At 34.9% G+C, this 20,764-nt stretch overlaps 1 protein-coding gene across 3 annotated transcripts; it reads right to left on the bottom strand.

The window, feature by feature from the left end:
* Window positions 1-3,670: 3,670 nt before the first annotated feature.
* LOC149172710 (uncharacterized) lies at window positions 3,671-20,688 on the bottom strand. 3 transcript variants are annotated; one of them, XM_089424421.1, is made up of 7 exons: window positions 20,327-20,688; window positions 7,028-7,112; window positions 6,535-6,606; window positions 5,777-6,028; window positions 5,461-5,659; window positions 5,004-5,273; window positions 3,671-4,901 (listed from the first exon to the last, which is right to left on the bottom strand). In XM_089424421.1, the coding sequence occupies exons 4-7, from the start codon at window positions 5,976-5,978 to the stop codon at window positions 4,034-4,036; spliced, it is 1,539 nt and encodes a 512-aa protein (XP_089280547.1). In that variant the 5' UTR covers window positions 5,979-6,028; window positions 6,535-6,606; window positions 7,028-7,112; window positions 20,327-20,688; the 3' UTR covers window positions 3,671-4,033. The 3 variants fall into 3 exon arrangements, with proteins under 3 accessions (XP_089280547.1, XP_089280546.1, XP_089280545.1); XM_089424420.1 differs by lacking the exon at window positions 7,028-7,112; XM_089424419.1 differs by lacking the exons at window positions 6,535-6,606; window positions 7,028-7,112 and having other exon boundaries at window positions 20,327-20,687.
* Between the last annotated feature and the right edge of the window lie 76 nt (window positions 20,689-20,764).

The raw sequence follows: 20,764 nt of genomic DNA, 5'->3' as shown, positions 1-20,764 counted from the left end.
ACACTTGCTTTAGCCAATTGATAAATCTCAAACAAAAGGGTTCAATGGAAGAGCACATTAAGGACTTCCAAAAATTGAATATAAGGGTAAATGATATTCTAGAGAAGCAGAGGATTGATGTCTTTATAAGGACTTTAAAGGATAACATTCATCATGAAGTTAGTCTTTGGGAACGTGATTCATTGGAGAAGGCATTCGAGTTGGAAAGAAAAATTGAAAGAAAAATTATGGAAACAAGGAATCCTACCACTCACAACTATAAATATGGAAGTGTTATTTCTCCTAGCCTTCCAAAACCTGCAAGGTTGACACTACAACAATTGGAAGAAAAAATAGAAAAAGGACTTTGTTACAGTTGTGATAGAAAATACACTAAAGTTCATAAGTGTGCTGAGAATAAATTATTTTACATAGATTGTGAAGAGAAGGAAGAAAGGGATCAAGAAACGTCAAAAGAAAAGGATATACACTAGGAACCAACCCCAGAGAAAGAATAAATGAATCTGACCATATCTTATAGTGCATTGGTAGAAATTACCACTCCTCAAACTCACAAGATAGATGGACAAACGGAGATAGTGAACAAAGGTTTGGAAGGATATCTTCGTTGCTTTGTATCTAATTAAAAAACAAAATGGCGTCAAGTGGTTGCCCCTAGCTGAATGGTGGTATAACACTTCCTTCCATACTGCAGAAAAAATGACCCCATTTATGGCACTTTATGGATATCATACACCATCCATCACATCATCTTTAAGAGAAAATTATAAGGTTCAAGCAATGGAAGATCATATCAAGCATAAACAAAAATGTTCTCCAACCCTTAAAGGATAACCTTACTTTGGCACAAAATCAAATGAAACAACAAGCAGATCAACATCGCAACGAAAGAAGCGTTGATGTAGGCGACTGGGTATTTTTATGGATACAACCAAACAAATAAATGTCCCTCAAGCAAGATAAGAAGGATAATAAATTATCACCAAAGTACTATGGTCCTTACAAGGTGTTGCAAAAGATTGGTACTATGGCATAAAAATTGAGCTTCCTGCATCTTCCCGAGTGCACCCAGCTTTCCATGTTTCATGCTTAAAGAAGGTTATAGGTGAAAAGCTCCTAGTTCAAACAATATTGTTGGAACTTGACGAGAAAGGAAACATCTTATTGGAACCTGAAGTATTCATTGAAATAAGAACACAACAGTTATGAAATCTACCAATTTTAGAGTATCTCATCAAGTGGAAGAACTTAACCGCTGAAGATTATGCATGGGAGGATGATAATTTTATATAGAAGCGTCCAAAACTACTCAAGCATTGAGGACAACACTTTTGAATGAGAGGGGCATGTTAGGTCCCTATATTGCTAGTGTAGTCCCTTATTGTTATTAGTGCAACCCCCTTATTGTATTAGTGTGCCCATGTAGTCCCCATATCGTTATTATTGTGTCCCATAGAAGCCCATTATTCTTATTGTTGTGCCCTTACGTTATTATTGTTATCTCGTCTCTAATGGTTATGTCATTTGTATCATTCAAGAATTATTCATTTGTGTAATGTAAAGGAGGTTTCCCCTTTGAAGAGGCTAATTTCAAAGTCGTTGATCTATCTTTTCTTCTATTTTGTGAGTTGGTTGCATAGCATTTGACCTTTTTGAAACTAGACTTTTTACTATTACGGGAATCTACAAGGCAAGATTAGATAACAAGATATAAATTTAGGCAAGATCAAATAACAAGGTATCAAATTTATAATATGTTGAGAAATGTAATTAGTATCGGTCTTCATAATTGTATTTGAGTCATAATGTAATGTATTTGTCAAAAGAAAGAAAAAGGAAATTATTTGTAAAAGAAAACATATTCACTGCCATGCGTTTCATGCATTATTTATTTATTTTGTTTCTAGGTCAAAACACCCATTGTGTGCTTTTTGGGTTGAGTTACGAGCCTATGTCCTTGCCATTATGGTTTAGACCCTTATTGGGCATTTTTGCATCAAATAAATAAAAATATACTGATGTAATTTGGCCATCTACTCCACCACCATCAAGTCAGCCTCAAAGAACAACTTCAAACCTAAGTTGTATTGAAATGGATATGGAAACAGGGTTTGAAATGGATACGGCGAACTTTCAAAAAATCTGGATACGATACGACCAGGAAACGACATCTATATATATATATATATATATATATATATATATATATATATGACAAAATCTGGGGAAAATATATATATATGACAAAATAAAACTTTCATATTACCATTCATCTTTTAGAATCTAGATTCTCTATTTAAAAATACATAATCATCATCATGAATTCCACATAAATAAATCATCATCACCAATTCAACGTAAACATTGTCATCATCATTAGAGATTATTATAGCATTCAACATATCATCAAATTTCCGTTTCCAATTTCAATGATCAACATCATCACCAAAATTAATAATTGTAAATACACACTACATAGTACAAATTACAAAATTGAACTATGGTCTACTGTCATATGACATATTATGGTATTCAATGTCCATTGCTCAAAAGTAAAAACATCATCATAAATTACATTTACATATCATCAAATATGTTTTCATCCATGCAATTAAGATTCACATTATCATTTGGATCCTCTCCATGAGTGGGAGTATTGCTACCATGTCCACTCGAAGATGCAATGATTGGTGCCTCCTCATCAAACAAAATCATATAAGACATGGCATTCAACATCATATCCAAATCAGGAAACTCTAGAAACGGATCCAAAACCCTTAAAAATGCCCGAAACATTTCAAATATAGGATCTTGTGTTTCCAAAAAAATGGAAACGCTTCAGAATTAAGATTCTACGTTTCCAAAAAACTAAAATGTTTCCGTGCCGTATTGTACCCATTTCTGAAACGTCAAACAATGTTTCTGGGGTTTGGGAGGGAAGTTTCTGGTAACTTAGCTTCAAACCACTATATATTGTAGAGGATTTGACCTAGTTTGGAGACAAGGAAGTGGTGATTCAATTTGAGATTTTCGAAGGTGAAAGAGAGAATTCAAAGAGCCTAAAAGAGAAGAAAGATAACAATGAAGAAGAGGAGACTCTTGTCGAATAAGAAATTAGTCGAAATTCCGTCATTCTGCCACAGGTGTGAAGTAGATTGAGGCATGTTGTAGGGCTAAAGGTGCAGGCTGAAAATCTCAAGATTGTAGAGAGGGCCGAGACCCTAGTTCGCCCTTTTTGGAGAACTGATCTAAGTTGACTTTTGAAGATTTGACTAAAGTTTGGTTTGTCATCATAAGAGGCTGACTTGGTGAATGGTGGAAGGTCTTGGTCTTGGTCAAAAGATCTTGGTTGTCTCATTGGCTTTGGTTCTGGAAAAAGAGAAAAAAGGGTTTTGCCGTGACTAAGAGCTTACATCTTATATCATTAATCTTCATGTTTTGTTTTAGCAGTTAGGATGATAAAAGAAATGAAGAAATTTTAAAAAACCATAACAAACTAAGAAAATCACAAGTAATTATCCAATTAAGAAATCTTTCTTCCTTTATGATTTTACCGGCAAAAAAATGCATAGATAATGACATGGATAACGTGTGATGGAAGACATGTGAACGCCTATGGGCCAATGTAATTTGAATAGTTTATAAATTATGAGCATGTGTGCCATTATCGAAAAACAAAAATCATTTTAAAAATGCATTAAATCCAAAATAACGATTTGTTCGAATGCACATTTGTCCTTTGTTAACTCTATAATTGAAAGTCAGGGGACGCAGCAAAACCCAGCTACAGCTGTCCAAATTACAAACAAAATTCAAAACAGAGAGTTTTGCTACAGCTTCCCAAATTACAAACAAATATCAAAACAGAGAGTGGGATGTCGGACTCTGTTTGTTCATCTATATTTATCGAGATTTCAGGGCGGTTCCATAGATTTAAAAAATAATTTTTACCTTTTTAAATTGTGGCTGTGCCTGTCCCTTCGAAATTTGATGAGTTGCCCTTCAAATCCAGAAGTATTTAGGCTGCTGAGGTTCAGCGGGGCTGAGGGGGTGAAAAAATATTGAAAAAAAGTATAATAGCCAAGACAAAAGATACAACTTTCGACTTCCATACAGTCCTGTCTCTCTGCTTAACTGCATCCACTTGTAATCTTAAAGCTTCTTCAGTTTGGACAAGTAGCTCATCTCTTTGCTTCATTAATTCAAAATTTCTATTGAGTTCCCTATTTAATTTCACCTTCAAATCCTTTAGTGACATCTCTGAATCAGCTTGAGCTATTTCGGCAGCCTCCCTTGTCCGTCTTTCAGATTTAAGCTCTAAATTAACCTCCTTAAGGCTTTTCTCTATTTTTTCCCTCTGATGATCTTTGTCAGCCATTTGTCTTGCAAATTTATCGCTTTTATTGAGTTCCTCATTTAATTTCACCTTCAAATCCTTTAGTGACATCTCTGAATCAGCTTGAGCTATTTCGGCAGCCTCCCTCGCCCGTCTTTCAGATTTAAGCTCTAAATTAACCTCCTTAAGGCTTGTCTCTATTTTTTCCCTCTGATGATCTTTGTCAGCCATTTGTCTTGCAAATACAACGCTTTTATTGAGTTCCTTATTTAATTTCACCTTCAAATCCTTTAGTGACATCTCTGAATCAGCTTGTGCTATTTTGGCAGCCTCCCTTGCCCGTCTTTCAGATTTAAGCTCTAAATTAACCTCCTTAAGCCTTGTCTCTATTTTTTCCCTCTGACGATCTTTGTCGGCCATTTGTCTTGCAAATTCATCGCTTTTATAGATTTCTTCATTTGCAAGTATGTTCAAGAAGTTAAATATGGTCTCTGAATACGCCCTTTCCATTTCACCTGCAGTTCTCTGTTTCCTTTCAGATTCAGGTTTCATAAAGTCTTCTGGACTGCAAAACGAAAGTTTCAGAGTATAAGGAAACTATGCAACAATACAAGCTTTTAAAAGGAAAATATCAAACACAGGGAGCATGTTGTAAGGATACTTTTACCCGAGGACAAACTTATAGGTTCGACATTCTCCCAGTGGGAAAGTGCGACCAGCGTTTCTGCCAGATCCTTTTCTATTAGTGTAGCCAGGATATTCAGATACTGTAAAGGGAACTGATTCTTTCATAAGCAATCCACATTCTTCTGCTTGTTTCACTAACTCCCATTTTTTACATGGCTCACTTTCTTTGTGAGTAACATGAATTTCTCCATTTACGCCAAGAATAGTCCTTGCGTTCATGAAAAACATCTTCAACAGGTAACGGTGCTTTCTGCCAAGTATAGCAGAACAGATTTCAGCTACTATAGTGTATAACAATTCTGATTTCGATTGTGCGAGATGCTCCAGTTCACACAGTTTAAAAAAAGTACCTTTGATTAGAAAAACAGAAAAGAAATAGTTATTTCGGTATGATAAATTTTGACAGGACAGGAAAATACAAGGGCCAATAAACTTACTTGATAACTGTCTCAGCAGATTCCTGTCCATAGAAACCTGCGTGGGGAAAATTGTAGACAATTCTATGGAACCTCATTTTTCTTATGATATGGTGCTTCTCCATTGTTGTTGCATCAACACCAAAAATTACATTGGCTCCCAGCTTCTCCAAATTTGAGAGCGTTTCATGGGCTGATTTATACAACTGTAGTACCGTATCTGTATCAAGGGCATAAATATAAAGACAGAATCAGAACACAAGGAAAGCAATAGCAAATACACAGGACAAGAACAACCAAAGCCAAACAGAAATTTGTGGGAGAAACTGTTTGAGACCTTTACTGTCAAGAGAGGTGGTAACTATGTTTTCTGCAGATCCAAATGCATTGGCCAAAGCTAACGAAAATGAGAAGTCCCCTTCCCCAACTAATAAAATCTGATGGAAGTTTGAATAGTGTTTGATACTCCTCTCCAAACGTAGACCTCGCAATAAATGGATGGACATTTTGATATCTGGAATTTGCACTGCTGACTCCATATTTGAATACAAGATTAGAGAATCCACAAAAAATAATAGAAATTAAGTCCCTGCCATCACAAGTCAATTATAGGATAACGTCAGGAATAGATAATTGTAAGCCATTAAAGCATTAGAGCTCTCAACTTGGTATCATTCCTACTTTTGAAAACTCAATTCAGGTTCCATCAAAACACAATATACAGTCCTGACGAATAAGTACTTAACCCTGGATCCTCTGTATTATAATATTACTCCAGTACTTCACATGTGCTAAATTTATATGTTTTTAATTGGCAAAATGCAGTCATACAGCCAAAGTCTAAATTATATGTTCTTAAATAGTAAAATGCAGTCATATGACCAAATTCCTTAGCATTTGTCATTCAATTTACTATACTTCTTGCCATCCATGAAAATTTTGAAATCCGCTACGTTCAAACACGGAACAGAGCAATAAAACCTTAGAGAAACGCAGTTTCAAACTTAATATGCAACCCTTTCTGAAACTTTAACAATGAATAAACATATTACAATATCCAAACCATTATAGAGCTTTAACAATGAATAAGCATACTTTATTTGTTCAACACTGTGTCAAACAAAGGATATGAGGAATGATGCCCCCTGCTTCAGCTCTGTTGTTCCACTGTAAGTCAGAAATGTAAAGGTGGTCATTAGTATTTGTTTAAGTCCACAGGAATAATTTCCTAATTAAAATGTTAGGAAAATTTTTAATTTTAGAGTTTTGTCGGTAGAACTATTTATTGTGATTTATCAATAAATAAATAAGTAAAAAAAAAAAAAAAAAAAAAAAAAACAACAAGATAACTTAACTTTATTTTATTATATATATAGAAACAATGTAGTAGTCTTTAGTGCGACTTTTTGGAGGCTTTTCCGGTGGGTTTTTCCAGTGAAATTTCTCTAAAATCCTGCAGCAATTTATTGCAATCGCAAGTTTGATAGGTAATTTCTGCACAATCAAAGCATCCTGGGGTTTTTCCAGGGTACTGAAGCCAAATATGCAGTTAAAAAACCATTTTAAATAATACAAATCAAGATTTAACCTCAATTTTTTCCGTCGGATTCCGTCACCGAAATCTCCAAAAAATCCCACTAAAAACAACTCCAACAACAATTGCTCCACTTCGACTGCAAAGTAAATAAATAGTCAATACTATCATAATTGATTTGCTCCTCTGGGATTGATCTAACTTTCAGTACATACATTTTTTATTCAAAGCCATCTCAAACAAAGGAAATGATCATTACTATCGTTTACACTTCTCTATCGTTAGGTTTTAACACAACTGCTTTTCATTTTCTGGTTTTTACTAATTAACAGACAAAGTTATTATGTTCAAAACTATGGCAAACAAAAGATCCAAACAATGATGTTTTCCTCTGTTCTGACCCTTCTCTTCCATTACAGTCGAGAAATAAAATTATCATTAATGTTATTTGTTTATCTACGAACTTTGTTATCAGTCTATCCGGTAAATAAACCAAATAATTCTTATTTGTTAAAATTTTCAAGTTTAAGTGATTAAGATTTATAGCATTTTATTTGAAAAATAATTATAGAATTTAATTAATGCAGAAATAAATTTTAAACCATAATGTTAGTCGCAAAATAGTTAATAAATTTCAAGAAATAATGTTAATTACGGAATAAGTGGAATTAAATAATACAAACATGAAATCAATTTTACACGTGCACAATTAATTACTGTTTTATAATTTGTTTTTCATTTTTTCACAAAAATCTACTAGGAAACCTACAAATTGCTAGAAAAAAAATTGCATTGCACAGTTAATGAAATCAACCCCCTGAATTGAGTGGAATAACCTGCTAAGTGAGAATGGCTTGATGTATAGATATGCGACCTAGACAACTGAGTCTGTCCTTATTGATACACATATCGATGTTCATATAATTGTATCACTATATGAAACTATTCTATATGGTTATACAAAATTGTATGGCACTTGTGTGGAATTACATATGATTGTACGTGTGTTTGTATAGTCTGTCCTTATTGATCCATACAGTTATGTCCATACAATTGTTTGACTATATGAAACTACTCTATATGGTTATACAAAATTGTATGGCACCTATATGGAATTACATGACGTGAAAACACCTCTTTCCTAATTCTTACTCACTTGTTTAACCTTTTTACTTGTTCAATGGTTCAACTTAGTCGAGCATGGATGAGATACACTTTTTTAGATTTAATGGCGGAAATGTAAAACTTTCACTTTTTTACTAAGTGAACTACAAAATATAATTACTTTTCACAAATAGCTTGATTTACTTCCTGGATGTTCACCCTAAACCTATGTAGAAGTTTATATTTGATATATAATTTTCAACATTCTTTAGTGAGAAAAGAATTCTACACCAATCCAAGTTTGTTTTCAAAACCCTCAAACTTACCACTTGCCAAGGGCTCATTTAGAATATCAACTCCCTATTTATAAATGGAAATATACTAGAGCCTCATTACTTGCATTTGAACCTTCTTTCATAGGAAGTGATATATGATCTTTATATGCTTAGACTTGTCATGAAAGACTAGATTTTCATAGAATCTTTTGATACAACTTTGATTATCACAATACACGACTATAGGTTTGAATTTTTAACCAAACAAACCAACGAGTAACTTGTGAAGCCAAATGGCCTCACAAATCGCAGTGCTAGATGACATGTATTATGGCTTTGCTTCCTACTGAACCATTCTATATTGCTAGTCACAAGCTAATGTAGCATCCTAAAATTCTCTTCTTGTTATTACATTTCTTACCTACTATGAGTTTGAATAAACTTGCAACTTCACTTCAATTCACCATCTCTAAGGTATTTCATACCATTCTGCCACTCAAATCCCTGGTCACATGCTTAGCAACTACCCAATGCTTTTGCTTTGGCTCCAATATGAACCAACTTAGGATGTTCACTATAAAATATATATCTAGCCTAGTGCTGACTATTAAATTTTCAAATACCAACCAGATTTATTTTCTCACCATAATTTTGTATTCCCAACAATTTATTTATTTAACAAAAATAAATTCCGAATTACCAAAAAATAAAATATTTGGTATTTTAACATATAGAAATATATGAAAAAAAAAAAACAAAGATATCATTCACATATTGCAACAAATAAATAATTCACCTGTTGGGGAAAGTTTTGATTTGGTGGAATTGAAAACATTTTGAAGCAATCATGATACTGGGCGCAGAAGGGTGGGAGTAGGAACAACACACTAGAGCATTGTGTAGTCCTGTTAGAATGTGAAAAACCGGCATAGAGTGGAGAACCACACAGAAGGCACAGTGCGTGAAGTGGCTAGGCAAGAATGATTAAGTTTGAAAGTATCAGTGTATGTGTTTTTTATTCGGTCTAGTTTAAAAGTTGTAGCTTATATGCCCATGGTAATGGCATGCCTAGGTTTTTCCCATGGTATTTTCATCTGTGTAATTCGGTATAAATCAACAAGAGATGACAGGATTGGGGTTGGTAAGTTAGTTGGTTGCCTATTTGGTTGATCTTCGTAAGTCTATAATGCTGAAATTAGGCTGGTGAGCCGAGGGGAATACTGTGGTGAGGTTGTATGTATTGCATCTGACACTCTTTTTTGGTAATAATGATAATGGTTGGAATTCTCCATATTTGTTTTCCTGTGTTCATACATTGATGATTTTATTATGTTACATGTTTATTTGCAATGTTAATATTTATTTGGATGAATTTCCTTGTCAAGAGTAATCAATGCACCCCTTTCCCTGAAAATTCTTGTTGTTGATAATGACACACATTTGTTATGAGTATCTGCAAGCGGGGTTAGTATTTAAACTTGGTCTTAAGCATGGTAGAATGATAGCCCATATTGGATTCCCATTCCCCTCGCTGCTACAAAAGCCTAGTTCTTGCAGCGCTTATCAGTGTCTTAGGTTAGACTTAGTATGTTCTACAGGCGTTGCCGAAAAGGGCTGGTATCTAGTGGGGTTTTTGTTGGTTGCATCTCATGCATGAATCCCAGTCATAAATGAAAAGCCCCAGCAAATGGTTCCGCTGTTGGGATCAGATCTTATGATTGAAGGGGATGTGGCTTCCTACAAAGGAAGAAATTGGGCAGTGGTTTCAAGCAAAGCTACAGGAAGTTTCTATCGGTGAGATCAGGAATCGACCAATCAATATTGACTAATGGCTGTAGTAGTATGCATTCATCGATAATCTCTACGAAATTTATTTACCAAATTCCTAGGGTTACTAGTGAAGTGAATCCAGAAACTTAATGACCTTAATAGAAATTGGCATCAAATTGAACTTCAAGGGTGGACTCCTAAGTGATTTCAAATGCTATAGTTTGTGAACAAAATAACCCTATAGCAACCAACTTTTGGTTTGAAAGTGTGATTGGAGAATATACCACTGGGTTCGCGATCGAATCAATCATTTCTTATAGTGTTGTTGAGAGACGGTTTTTGAAGGGCCTACAAGGAAGGTTTATTCGATCATTACCTACTTTTTTCAAATTGTTGTTGTGTGATAAAGGCGTTTTGAGGGTGGAATTCAATACCATGAGCAACTAAACCCCTTATGTGTTGAGCCCGAGTTGGGGGATATCTAGGGGATAATATGAGGGAACAGGATAGAGATTTAGTAGTAGAAGAAAGAAGAGGATGAAGGAGCTGTGAAAGAGCCTTGAATGAGATTAGAAGAAGGTATTCCATAAGAGTTAAGATAATACATGGGAGGAAAAGTATGACATATTTTGAGAGCGGTATTTTTCACAATGGAAGAAGGTTTTGAGGTGGTAGTGATAAGGAGAGAGGTTTTCAATTGTTCCAGTAGTTGATTGAAGCGTAATGAAGGATATAGAGAGAGGTCATAGGAGGAGGAGGAGTGGAGACCAGAGAAGTTTGAACATAGTACACCTTAGCATACCACATGCAAGAGAGGGTGGGAAACCTTCACAATTTAGTCCAAGAATAACATAAAACATGCATCTCGATGATCTTGTTAAGAGTATGCCTTGTGTCGAACCTGTGACCCTGCACACACCTATTCATTTAGAGGTAAATTCCCCACGTAATGTTTTACATACTTTAGATAGTAAAGAGAGTAAAGGAATTCAAATTAGTAGTTGGAGTCGATGTAGTCAATTGGGAGGAAGTGGATTGCAAGAGATAATAGTTGTATCTAGTGGAATATAATCAAGAGTTAATAGATAGAAAAAAATAGAAGACACCTTGAAGATGTTGGTTTTTCTTGGTTCTAGGAATGAAGATCTCAAACAATGCTTATTTGTATGTGAGGTAGTATGGGCTGCCAATAATGCTCGTGATGACAATGCCAAGATTATAAAGTTGGAGACTAATTTTAGAGATCATGCCTTAACTTGGTAGTCATGAAATACAAGAATATTTCTCCACCAAGACAACCAAGATCATTATGGAACATCAAGCAAGGGATATTGAAGGAGTTTCACAGGCCTAAGTCTGCATCTTAGTGCACAACGGAGATGAAGGAGATTAATCAAAGATGGGACAAATCCATTTGGGATTATGATCAATGGTTTAAATTATTGTTAGGAAAGTTGTTATTCAAATATATAATGATGACAGATTACATGGTGACTGGTGTAGCTAATCTGTTGGCGTAAGCGAGAGGATTATGGTGTGAATTTTGCAATGTGGATACACAAACCCCAAACTTGTCCTATTTATCTAAATGTGGATTAGTTTTTTATGCTAAGATCCTCATCGGAATACAAAAATGTGCTTGATATTTGTACTAAAAAATAGCAAGTAAAAACATGAGTTTTTATGTGTTTTCTTATGTTAATTTCATGAAAAACTTAAAACATGAAATTAAAACATTGAATCGAAGCATGCATCAATCAGTAATACACCAACCATTGTTAAAAGAGTTCACCCCTTCTGGACTACATCTCCTTGGATCAGCTCTAATGGCATGACCCCTTCTCTTTATGCTCAATGTTTAGAAAAGAAGAGTACATAAAGTGCTAAGAAATGGAATGGTTAGTTTCTCCTTCAAAGAAACAAATTTCTGCAAGAGTTATCACTCCATATACATGTTAACCTACAATCAAACATGTAAACTTTCAGCAAACAAAGGCATATTGCACCAAGACCCCATACTCCAACTTCAAAGAGCATCAATAGTACCACAATCCACTTGAAGTACATAAACAAGTCTCTTCTCCAAAACACAGAGAAAAGAGGAATAAAAGCTACAAAAATGATATAATAGTTGTTGCAGAAAGCACATGGAGGCTGGAAAACCCCTGCAAGGTCATCTCCATCTTCAAACTCCTCCATAAACTGATTCAACTCTCTAGTTTACCATGGCACCCATAGACTTCAATCTGCAAAAAACCTATCTAGAACTATTGTTGAGTTGTTTGACACCCGTCATCAAACTTATGATAGTGCAATAATAGGAACCATTATGGGAAATCTGTCCACTGGATGCCAATATGGAACCATATTTCCTGACTATTCCATTAGCCTGAATGATGCACATTTAAAAGATTGATGGAAACTGTTGACTGGAGTCCAAGGTCTTGATATGGTTGAAGATAGTGAGTAGAATCATTGGTAAGATTTGCTTTATAAACCTTTGACATATAGTCATTACCAAAATGATCCAAATCCTTTAAATCTTTTAATTCCATTCTTGTTCAATCTGTGATAAGTTTCTTTTTCTCATCTACAGGTTCAGGAACAAATTTTGTCAGCAATAAAACTTCTAATGTGGCTAAACCCGAAGCTGCAACATTTCTCCTTTCTTCTTCTGTCCCACCCATCCACCAATCATACACAATACCGGCCATTCTTTTTTCAGCTAGAAGGAAGATAGAATAATTATCTTGGACAATTGCAGAAAGGTATTCACTATCTTCAGCCATATCAAGACCTTGGACTCCAGTCAACAGTTTCCAGTAATCTTTTAAATGTGCATCATTCAGGCTAATGGAATAGATGGACTCAGTAACTTACTTGAACCTTTGAAGTGGATGCAAAGGCGAAAGCTTCCTCACATCAATCTGAGATATATGTGGACTAACGCGACACCTTTCGCTTCTTCAACGCGCTTTACAATCTCAACCCCTTGAAATGATCTTGGAACAAAACTGTCCTCAGACAGGCGGCCCACCAGGCTTCAAAATTAATTCAAGCAAAATATTACATACCAAGTTAAGCCTCAAGATTAGAGCTTGCTAGTCTCTGGTCTTTGAGAGCTCAGATTACAACACACACTCACACTCAAACACTCGATGCCTAAACTATCTACAACACACTTATTTATAAGACATATAAGAATAATTGAGGGTCCTTGTCTGACATTACTTAGTCATGACGGTGTCTACCCAATATTCTCGAGTACAAATAAAGCAAACGCACTCATAAAAAGAAAACACACTACCAAGGTCCTATCGGACTTCTGTCACTATCATAATCTGAAGCAAACTCAGAATCTGGTGGGGTCCTTTGTCTTTCCCAAGTAAGCCACGATAAATAATATTTTTCCCAAGTGGGGTCATTTTGTTCTTGAGCATCTTGGTACATGTCTACGAACACGGTTTCTTTTTCCTCGGATAGTTTCTCTTTACCTTTTGAGCTGGTTATGGCTATTGAAGATTCCTCTTTGAGTGGTGCCCGTGATGATTGTCCTATGTCAAACTTTACCGTATCTGTCGTGACTCTTAGATTATTTTGAGGAAAGAGATAATCATCTTTATTCCATCTATTAACATAAGCAAATGGATTAATCTCAATATTAAGAAAAGAATCTTTTTTACTTTTCCGAAAGTCGGGCAAAGACTGAACTGACAACTCCACTCCATCCAATAATTCCCATTTGAAGATCTAGAACATGCTGACTGATTTCTCGATGGCTACTTGTACCCATACTTTACAATGATGACTGAAATTCCCTCATTCTTGCCAATTTACTTCAAACATCATGGATGAACATACTCTATTAGATAACAACAGATTGATCAGGCATACTACATCATCGGACCAATTACCTGAAGAAACACTAATTGTGATTAGTGCCTTTTGATTGATTATCAGCCTCATTACTCCATGTCTGCCTTGCAATGATTCTAATGTTTTGATTAATGAGACTTTTTCTGATAGTTTCAAAGTATGAAACTCTTTAAGCCAACTTGACACTTTCTTAATTTCTTCAGAATTAGTAGCAAGAGTATTTTCGCCCATACTGTCAGATCCATAGACTTGTGAAAAAGGATTAGGAATTATGGGATTTCTAAATTCCATGCTTTGATAATCCCATGGTGATGAAAAGGTTCTCAAATATTGAAGTGTTCTCTCAACACATTGAGAGGCTCGAACCTGAATCTTCTTCTGACATCGTCCTTCTTTAAATCCCCAATCGGCGAAGGATGCAAACAATTCGTATTGTGGGAAGGAATCAGTAGCTGCAAAATTCTCATCATTTCATTGCAGAAAAGCAGCTTCTAATTCTTCAAATAAATCAGGGATTCTTAAAGATTTTAAGAATCGTTCAACTTGTTCATGCATATTTATCTCTTCCAGATCTAGCATTTTTTCACTAACATAAACAGCAATAGAAAAAATCAACTCTACCAATGATTTGATAATAATTCAAGATTTGCAAAACTCTGATCATCTCATCTGTGTAATGCCTGGTCCAAGAATCATCTAGGGTTTTGAAATATAGTTTTACCTTCATGTTTGGTAGAGGATAAACCTTTACCAACTCTTCATCCATATTTAGAAAAACACCAACATTTTTATGTTTCCATGCTTGGCATCTTTGGATCCATTGGTTTCTTCTTAACCTTAAACCAACAATCTTCTTAATTTCTTGAACCACATCGCCTAGAATAAAATTAAGAAGGCGAAATCTTTGAACAAATGTTTCGTAACTGTCATCGGCAGGGGTCTTACCAGGAAGATGAAAAATATCATTTCTGTGGACATGAACCTTGTTCATTTCTCTAGTAAGAGAATCAGCTAAAACATTAGAATTACCAGGAACCCATTCAACTTCAAACTCATACATATAAAACCACATTTGCCATGCCAAAAGTCTTCCACGCGCAAGCTATTTTGAGATTTTTGCTGTCAAAAAATACTTGAAGTTCATAGAATCAGTTCTGATTAAAAACTTGGCGGGAGCTAAATAGATTTCAAATTTTTGAATACCATTAAAAATGGCAAGGGTTTCTTTTTCTGCAGGAAAATAGTTTTTCTGGTGTTTCAAGAATTCACCAGAAGCATAAGCACATAGGATTTCTTCAATGTTTTCTCCTTCTCCCTTTCTTTCAAAAAGTACTGCTGCCCAAAAATTATCAGAGGCATCAGTCTGTAAAATAAGAAAACCATTTCCTGGGGGTTTTAGTTCTGGGAGATGCTGACATTCTGCTTTAAGAAGCTGAACTGCTTTGGTAGCTTCAGATGACCAACTAGAATGAAGATGTTGACGAATAGGAGCAGTTTTTTCAGAAAGCCTAGGAATATACTTATGTACATCATTCAAAATTCCTAAAAAGCGTTGAATCATCTTCACATCTTTCAATTGATCAGGAAATTCAGAGAGTTTAGTTAACACATGTGGCTGCATCTGAATTTTTCCACAACTAATATGAATTCCAAGAAAATCTATGCTATCTTGAAAAAGACACATTTTCTTTTCTGACAGAACAAGACCATGAGTTCTTGCTTCTTCCAGAAACACTTGTAGATGTTTTTGAAGTGTTTCAAGATCCGGGCTATGTACAAGAATATCATCAATATATACAACAATAAAATCATATTTTCCGAAGATATGATCCATCCTTCTGTGAAAGAACGCAGGAGCATTCTTCAATCCAAATGGAACAACTCTCCATTGAAAGAAACCAGCAGGACAAGTGAAAGCAGTTTTATGGCGATCTTCTTCCTTGATCTGAATCTGATAATAACCAGATTTCATATCAAACTTACTAAAGATCTTAATTGTTCTGGATCTTCTGCATTATTGTTTCTTGACGAGGCAGAGGATAATTAAAACTTTTAGTGATCCCATTCAATGGTTTATAATTAATAACCATCCTATCTTTTCCTCTGACGATTTCGGAATGATTTCAAACTAGGAATGCAGAACAAGAGTAGTGAGATCCACTACATTCAATGAGTTGAAGATCTAGCAATTCATCAATCTACTTTCTGATTTCTTTTTCTTCAGCTAGAGTACAGGGTATTAGCTTTCCAGTTACCCCATTGTCATGTAGAGTAATAATCTCTTGTTGCGGACTTTCAATACTCCAGAATGCTTTAGGATTTTCAGAACAACATTTTAATAATTCTTCATACAAACTTAATTGTTCTGGGGACCAATTAGGATTTCTATTAGCTTTTTGTGTAGGTTAGTTCTTCTCATATATCTGCAAAACTTCTTTCCAGTCATGAGATGCATTCTTTGATTTTTCTGATACCTATTTTCTTTTGGCTCTGTTCTTTTCTTGCTTCAGAATTTGCCATAACTAGCCTTGGGACTGCTATTGCCCTTTTCTTAATGTTACCGATAATTTTATCTTCGTTGATAGTCATAGGCAATACTGAATTGATAAATGGCATTCCTAAGAATAGACTTGCAGAGACATCATAATGTTGTATTGCAGACATTTTGACAATACTCCCCCCAATTTTTAAAGAAACATTATCAACATAATGGGTGAGATTGACTGAACCACCAATAGTTTCAGATACCAAAATATGTTGTAAAAGTTTCCATAAACCTTTAAACAAAGATGGACGAGCAAGATTGTTAGACCCACCCGTGTCTATGAAAGCATCAACAGATATGCATTCTCCTCTTCTGGGATATACAGGAGATTGTTAGACTTGACAATCTTTTTAAGAAAAGCATTTTCTTCAGCAAGAGCAGTAGTATTTACAGGCAGTGATGAGGAGGATGACGCGACTGTTTTTGGATATGGAAAAAAAGAATTCAACAGAGGTTGTGAAGGCAAGGAATCTAAAACGGGAATTTAATTCTTAGAGTTAGTTGTGGTCACACTGTCGACAGAGGAGTCATCTGAGTATTCTTTTGTATAATCTTCTGAATCATATTCATCACTATAATGAAGTTCTTGATCACTAGGTTCACTTTCCCATGCAGAATAGCAAAGATTCATTTTTTGACTGACATCAGGAATAGATTCATTATCAGACAAAGAAGCATCTGTCAAAATATATACATCGGACACTTCATCTTGAGAATCAACGACTGACCAATTATCTACAAAATCTTCAATTTCTATACAAGCTTTTAACTTATTGGAAGAACTCTTTGGACATTTACGAGCAAAATGACCTTCTTGCTTACAAATAAAGCAAGCGTTGTCTCTCTTGGGCTACCTTCTCTTTTTCAGATATTTGAGTTTCTGAATGGTCGCCTTGGATTTGCAACACGCTTTGGTCTGTATTTTCCATACTTTTTAGATCTTCTCTTCTTAAAAGGGGTCCATGGAAGTACAGAACGACATACATTCAGATTTGGAGAAACATCATGGATTTGTTTTTGCCAACATAAATATTTGACCTTTTCCTGACATCTGAATAAAAGATCTATCCAATAAGTTTGTTCTATCATTTTACCTTGGATTTCGAGATCTTTCATTATCATGTCACCTAAATTTCCTGGCAACTTAGACAAGAAGGAAATATTTTGAGTAGAATCATTGGTAAGATTTGCTTTATAAACCTTTGACATATAGTCATTACCGAAATGATCCAAATCCTTTAAATCTTTTAATTCCATTCTTGTTAAATCTGTGATAAGTTGCTTTTTCTCATCTACAGGTTCAGGAACAAATTGTGTCAGCAATAAAACTTCTAATGTGGCTAAACCCAACGCTGCAACATTTCTCCTTTCTTCTTCTGTCCTACCCATCCACCAATCATACACAATACCCGCCATTCTTTTTTCAGCTAGAAGGAAGATAGAATAATTATCCAACTTTGAAACAACTTGCATCTGGTAAAGAGCACCAATCCAGACTCTAATGGATTCTATTGGATTTTTGGATTTATCCAGATCTAGAACATATCCAGATGAATTAGTAGATTTATCCAAGGGTAGAAGAAGATTTATTCCCTAAGAAAATTTGTTCTGTCTGAGGAACTTACCCTGTAAATTCCTACATGGTATCAGAGCACCAAAGGACACCGCTCACAACCAGATCGCAGATCAATGCACTAGTATTTTTGACATGGTTAAAACCTTCAAAGAGGGAAACAGTCCACGGCCTGAGCCAACGCGGCCACTTCAGGCAATTTATTAATAAAAGAATGAAAATTTGCATATGCTTCTCTCATAGACGAATTACCCTACAAATGACCCTCCATGCGCTTTAAATAGAAATCATGGACCAATCGGGTGTTAAGCCATGGATCAAGTGTCGGTAATACCGAGGAGAGAATGACCCGTCGGATCACTACATATCGTGACCGTCGGATTGTAAGTTACAAAATGTACAAGGTAAAGAAACACACTTTAACCTATTATTTGAGGTGAAGTTTTGAACTCTTGGAAGATTTTTTTACAATCCCTTAATAAAAGGATAAAATTTTGTAAACAAAGTGTTTTTAAAGGAGTTTTGTCTAAGATTTATTGGCAAGTTAAAGGATTGCCAAAGGAAGGGAGATTATGTAGGCATGAATCTAAGAGGATTAATCATCACCTCCCTTCTATATGTAGATGATATCCTTTTATCAAGGAACACTTATGGCCTTTGAAAAGAAACCTAAATTTTCAGATGTAATTTGTTGGCTTCACCATTGGGGGTTAGTAAAGGAGGTTGTGTTTGGAAATATTAATATCATTAAAAGTGCTATCATAATTAAATCTATTAGGAAAGTTACTCAAGGATCAAAAGGTGTTTCACTAGGCATGTGATGTCTTGGCTTCGTCATTGGGGGATAGTGGAGGATTTTTAAAAAGTGTTATGTTACTAAACCTATGAGAAAAGTTACTTGAGGATCAAAATGTGTTAGACTAGAGATGTGATTTCTTTGACTTCACCATTGGGGCATAGTGTAGGAGGTTTCTTACGAAAGTATCATTGCTATCTTAACTAAAGCTAAAGAGAAAACTTGTATTGGTAATCATTTAGTACAAAGAAATCATTAACCCCAAGTTATATCTTTATATTGTTGATAGATTAAAGAAAAAACAGGCTTTAAGGAAAACATAAAACATATTGATAAGTAGGAATTTTTAAAATCTATGTAAGACTAATCAAGTAGAGAAGGAAAATCATTTCTCCATTTTTTTTTTGGGGGGGAGTGTTCATTTTTTTTTCTTCTAGGCAACATATTTTTGGGGAAGCCCTTAAACACTTCCCCTAATTTCTAGGATGATGCCTAAGGTAAGTCCTAGATACTTGAGAACATAAAGCTACTCAACAATAGAGATCATAACTGCTTGAACAATATATTTGTTTTGAGTTTAACATATGGGAATATAACCTTGGTGGGCACTCTATCCCACCACCATTAAGACTAAACCCAATTAACAAGGACTATTTTTATTTTTTTTACACTTAGGAATGAAAGCATGGGAAATCTCAGAGTACTTCCTCACATTTCTTGGATGATAAACCAGTAAACCCCAAAGGGAATCTAAGAGAGTCCAACCCATGATCACCAACAACTAGCAGCAATATCAAAGAAGAGAGTCAAACCCATGATCATCAACAAGTACCAACAATATCATCAACAACTACCAACAATATCAAAAAACTTCATATCTAACTCTAAACCACGTAAACTCACCCTTGGGGATTTACAAACACTAAAACTAAGTAAACATTAATTTTAGCTTTTAAAAACCAAATTTAATAATAATAAAAAAATGTTAAAACAATATAAACATTGTTTTAATTTTCAAAATCTAAACCCAATTAACCAGTATTGTGAAAAATACATAAAGATTAATTTTAATTTTCAAAATAATTATATTACACTAGATCTTCCTACCTTACTAACACATAAATAAAAAATTACTTTTAAAACTTGCTCCTTAAAAGGAAATTCATTCCCCTAAATCCAGAAGTGAAATCAAGCCATACTAATTATATCTTTAAGCTGTAAGTGTTCTGAAAAAACAGATCTGGGTGTATTATCCAAGGTAAAAGGCTGGCACGGACAGTTTCTGTTGCAGTGCTCAGGCCTTTTGTCTTGGAAAAACACACTATCAGATCAAACCCCACTCTGTTTCTCTAATTATAACGGTCACTGCAGACACCAAAAGAAACGAGGAAATAAAAAATGTAAAGCTGCTCACCTTGACTGTTTGCAAGCTTCTTCATTTTGCACTCTCTGCAATGGATTTTGAAACCCAATGTTGTGATGATTCCAAATTCCCGATGACAGCAGCAGCAATCAAAACTGTGAATTAATTCAACAACTGTGAGAGATACCCAGCCTGCAGAAAACTGAACTACATAGATGCAATCAAACATTAATTTATTTTGGAAGGAAAGCTTCCACTGCTGCCCGTAGTTGTAACTTTGGCTTGCAGAGGAAGAAAAGGAGAATTTATTGGATGAAAGAATAATTAATTAGTTCACTTTTGGAAGGAAAGCTGCCACTGCTGGCAGTAGTGGTAACTTTGGCTGGCAGAGGAAGAAAAGGAGAATTTAAATGTTTTTCTAGATGATTGGTCTATTATTTTAATTCTTCCAAAATAACTTCCAACTTCAACTTCTCTTATACAAACTCC

Source organism: Pinus tabuliformis, chromosome 4_2 (genome assembly GCF_031772625.1).
Source record: "Pinus tabuliformis cultivar Carrire ecotype Pingquan chromosome 4_2, CPIR1, whole genome shotgun sequence".
Taxonomy (NCBI): Eukaryota; Viridiplantae; Streptophyta; class Pinopsida; order Pinales; family Pinaceae; genus Pinus; species Pinus tabuliformis.
The sequence above is the reverse complement of the archived record's forward strand: the minus strand, read 5'-3'. Positions and strand labels throughout refer to the sequence as shown.

Coding starts and splice junctions, on each gene's coding strand:
- LOC149172710 (XM_089424421.1), bottom strand. CDS start 5,978: ATGGAGTCAGCAGTGCAAATTCCAGATATCAAAATGTCCATCCATTTA. Junction 5,660..5,776: donor CACCTCTCTTGACAGTAAAG/GTCTCAAACAGT, acceptor CCCTTGATACAG/ATACGGTACTACAGTTGTAT. Junction 5,274..5,460: donor TCTGCTGAGACAGTTATCAA/GTAAGTTTATTG, acceptor TATACTTGGCAG/AAAGCACCGTTACCTGTTGA.